Raw genomic sequence first — 4000 nt, 5'->3', positions numbered from 1 at the left:
CGTTACCAAGAACAGCAGGAGGCAATGATGAAAGATTTTCCCGTCCAATCTGCATCGGCTTTAAAGCAAATTGAAGGAGTGCAGGAGGTTGATGAGTCAGCCCCTGTGGACGAATCTGGCTTGGAGTCCAAGGATATTGAGATGGTCATGTCGCAGTGCAGTGTTTCTCGTCACCGTGCAGTACTGGCCCTCCGCGAGAATCAAGGTGATATCGTCAATGCCATCATGGCTCTCTCTGATTAACTCTATTAAATGTTGTAATATTTAATCGTATCGGGGCTTAACGGACAGGGACAATTTTGCTCAACATGTTCTCTGCATGTGGTCTGCATGTGCTCAACGTGTTCTCTGCATGTGGTCTGCATGTGCTCAACATGTGTCTTACTTTGTATATGTCACGTTCAAGCTGGTCATTTGGATACATTTTTATTCAATTTATTTCATACTTTTGGAGAAGCAAGATGAGTGCCTTAAACAGCGATGTCAGCTCTTGAAGGCTAGGATCGTTTGTTGTGTCTTCGTTAATGTCGTTGATCAACGAATTAAGCGAATTGGTTACCTGATCTAGGATGATTTTTCGTTCTTGTATATTTTTAAGGGTCGGCAGAAACACCATCAAGTATTTCAAAAACTCAACAATCACCGAAAGGGGGACAGACAGTTCCAAATCAGATAATTGTCTCAGTGTATTTACGATGAAGCTAACAAGGACACCATGAAATGGAAGCAAAAAAATCTATATAGCATAACAAGATAACCAGACAATACCTCGGGTGTGATGGTGGCTGGCTCCAATAACGCCTTCCAAAAAAAGAAATCTTCTGCAAAAACAATTGCTGGAGGGCAGCCAACAAATAGCGAAAGCGTGCATGCAAACAATTGAATTTGGCAGGTATCATCTACAGGCCCCAAGTAGGCCATTCGAATGATAAAGCTCATTAAAAGCTGGGACTAAACCCAAAAAACATACCTGCAGTTCAAATTGGAAATATTCGTCACAATGGCACTGGTCAAGAATCGATCGGACATTGGGGACGATATAATTTTCTCCAGAAAAGATCCAGCGCGACAAAAGATCATAAAACCGAATTGCAACGGTGGCAGATTTTGTTTGTATTGTTGGCAAATCACATTCCAAACGAAAGAGCTTGTCAAATTTTTTAGAAAGGAAATAGAAATATCTCAACGTGGCGACAATATCATAAAATTTCTGAATTAAAAAAAGGCTTTACCTTGTCGCCATTTTTACCGTCATTATAAACAATCATGTCGTGGCAAAAGGAAAAAATTGCGTGCTTAGATAAGGAATTATTGAGTAGTATCCCAATATCGCTAATCGTTAATGAGCCACAAACCTACGACAAAATGTATTCGTCGGCTTTAGAGATCGACTTTGCAATGATTTTGAGATTATTTGCCTTCACCCAGAGCTCGTCTACAGATGAATGCGGTGAAAAGATAAGTTTGACGATGGAAGATAAAAGATCCGACCTAGAATGTGATATCTTGGATTAATTGCGCATCATACCTCTCTATTTGACGGATAAAAAATGTCTACATTCTTTAACAGAATTGTTAGCAAAATACAGCTGGCACTAGCTTCCTTCTTTACATCTGAAAAGCATTGTGCTCTGATGACATCAACAACCTCATTTAAGATTCCCTGTCTAGCCAAAGTGGTATCAACTCGCTCAAAAAGCGAAGACAAGTATTTGATGGACTCGTGATCTGCAAGTGAATGTCTAAAATTACCATATAAACAGAAATCAACTACCTCAATGAGGTCAATTCTGGGGAATTTACATCGGAAGCGTTATATTGAAGTGACTCTGGAAAGGCAATATTTTGCTGGAAAAGGGTGTCTATAGCTCCTCTTATATCGGCAGAAAGTATTCTTGGCCTTAAGCTGTTCAGCTGAATATTTTGATAATCAACTTTCCAAACCAATACTTGGATATCTGTCGGTAAAAGCTAAAGGGAGCATATAAATCAAGAATACTTTGTAAATTCTTCGGTTATTACAAAAAAAATCAAGAATCAAATATTCAAATGGATCAGCTCCATCTTTAAAGGAAAAAATCGATACTAAATCAAGAAGGATCTCCTTTACGAATTCCGTGATTAATTCCTTGTTTTGAGCGCCTGATTGACCCAACTCATGGTAAAGAGAGATAAACGAGAGAGCTCGTTCCAGAGCCCGGGTTTTTTTTTCACCTGTCAAGCTATCCCACTTTTCCTTTAAAAGGAAAATTTGGGATTTGAAGATCAAAGCGTGAAAATTGTGAGTTATTCCATTACCAGATTGGACAAGCGGGCTAAAAACTCTGTAAATTTGTTTGTATTTTGCTACGGATAAAAACAAATGCTAGAAAAACCCATATCTGGATATTCAAGGGTAGATTCGGATTGCAGTGATTTAACAGTCTCACATGGTCCACGGGAAAGGAATATTTCCTTAATTCGATCCCGCTCCTGCTCTCGCTCAAGAGCAATTATTGAGCTGGCTTTTATAGACATAAAAATTTTGCAACACTTTAGAAGACATAAAATGTTTCGACCCGGAATCGAACCGAGGACCGCCTGTGTGTTAAACAGAAGTGATAACCAACTACACCATCGAAACACATTTGCATCTGAATATAAATATATAAATAATAAAAATACTACAAATAACGTATGCTGGACTTGATTTATTATGAATTCAGGAGTTTCGATTCAATTTCCTCTCTTTGACGAGACCCATTCGTGTCGTATTTTTGAGCAGCAATATTCGCAAATTTATTTTGTCAGACTAAACCAACTACGCCAATCTATTCTTGAATCATTTCTGTCTTCAACGAGTATTTATTCTTGTTTTATTCTTGTTAGCTTCGACTTCACCAACACACACGCAATGCAGACTTTTGGATCTAAAATTGGATGTTCCATCTTTTGTTGTTGGAACAATTTATATAGATCTTCCCAAAAAGCCGAATGTTCTTTCTGAGCTTTCAACACAAGTTTGAAATTTTTCCATCATTAATTTATAGCTGAACATCAATTCTTCTTTTCCTCAATATTTCGGAAATGACATCCCAGCGTATGGCGATGATAACGCCTTTGCTAGAAACATTTTTGCAGAAGATGAATCTGGAAGAATACAAATTACCTTTTCTGAAAATGTAAAGCTTCGAAGTTTTGTTACCTCTGGTATGGTTCTAGGTCTCACCGGCCGACAAGCCAAAATTGAGAAAAAACCACTCTTTGTGGTGGACTCCATATATTTCGCCTCATCTTTCGATAACCTCACTCCGGTTTTTGCACTACCTAACATTAAGAAAAAAATTTCCTCCAACGATATTGTCATTGCATGTTCGCTATTTTCCTCCTTTGAATCGGAAAATTTCCTAAGCCTGCAAAAAATGTTTTCCTTTCTACAGATGGAAGAAATGAACACCCCGAATAGAGTTATAATTGCTGGAAATATTTGTGCCTTAGATTCTCAAGCTGATGCGGATACAGCATGTTTTATTTCTGATCTTGACAATTTTATTTACGAATATCTCGTTGATACAAATAAGTCTGTCATTCTTATTCCTGGCTCTAATGATCCCACCTCAATTTCCCTGCCTCAAAGGCCTATAGTTAGAGGGCTATTTGAGAAGAGTTCTTCCCTTTTAAAATCTCAATTTGAATTGACAACAAATCCTTCCTATTTGACATTGGACGGGAAAAAGGTTTTGGTCGTGTCCGGCCAAAATATCGATGACATGGCCAGATATTATGCCAAGCGAGCTTCTCATTCTGAAAATCTTGATGAAGGGCAACTCAGGCTTATCCTTGCGCAAATTACTTTGGTCTCCAGACACATTGCACCAACAGCACCAGATACATTATGTTGAGTTATTCCATCCTAACTTTAGTTTGTTACCCTTTTTGCCACAAAGATCCATTCGTTATCGAGGGAGATGTCGATGACTTTCCAGATATTTACATCATATCCAATCAGCCTTCATCAAGA

General features: G+C 38.3%; 3 protein-coding genes across 3 annotated transcripts; 2 read left to right on the top strand and 1 right to left on the bottom strand.

Annotated features, from left to right (window-relative positions):
- Positions 1-24: 24 nt before the first annotated feature.
- On the top strand, positions 25-243 carry DI09_222p30 (uncharacterized protein; the record flags this gene model as incomplete). Its single annotated transcript, XM_013383005.1, has 1 exon — positions 25-243. One exon carries the CDS (start codon positions 25-27, stop codon positions 241-243), a length of 219 nt encoding a protein of 72 aa, XP_013238459.1.
- Positions 244-1355: 1112 nt separating this feature from the next.
- Positions 1356-1984, bottom strand: DI09_222p20 (uncharacterized protein; the record flags this gene model as incomplete). Its single annotated transcript, XM_013383004.1, is given in 4 exon segments — positions 1356-1505; positions 1529-1742; positions 1775-1934; positions 1951-1984. The coding sequence occupies 4 exon segments, from the start codon at positions 1982-1984 to the stop codon at positions 1356-1358; spliced, it is 558 nt and encodes a 185-aa protein (XP_013238458.1).
- A 711-nt stretch (positions 1985-2695) lies between these two features.
- On the top strand, positions 2696-3881 carry DI09_222p10 (uncharacterized protein; the record flags this gene model as incomplete). The annotated part of the gene is made up of 3 exons (XM_013383003.1): positions 2696-2840; positions 2869-2999; positions 3030-3881. The coding sequence occupies 3 exons, from the start codon at positions 2696-2698 to the stop codon at positions 3879-3881; spliced, it is 1128 nt and encodes a 375-aa protein (XP_013238457.1).
- Between the last annotated feature and the right edge of the window lie 119 nt (positions 3882-4000).

The sequence above is a fragment of the Mitosporidium daphniae genome, assembly GCF_000760515.2.
Source record: "Mitosporidium daphniae strain UGP3 chromosome Unknown contig-222, whole genome shotgun sequence".
Taxonomy (NCBI): domain Eukaryota; kingdom Fungi; phylum Microsporidia; genus Mitosporidium; species Mitosporidium daphniae.
Note: the sequence above shows the minus strand (reverse complement) of the source record. Positions and strands in the feature narration are given on the sequence as shown.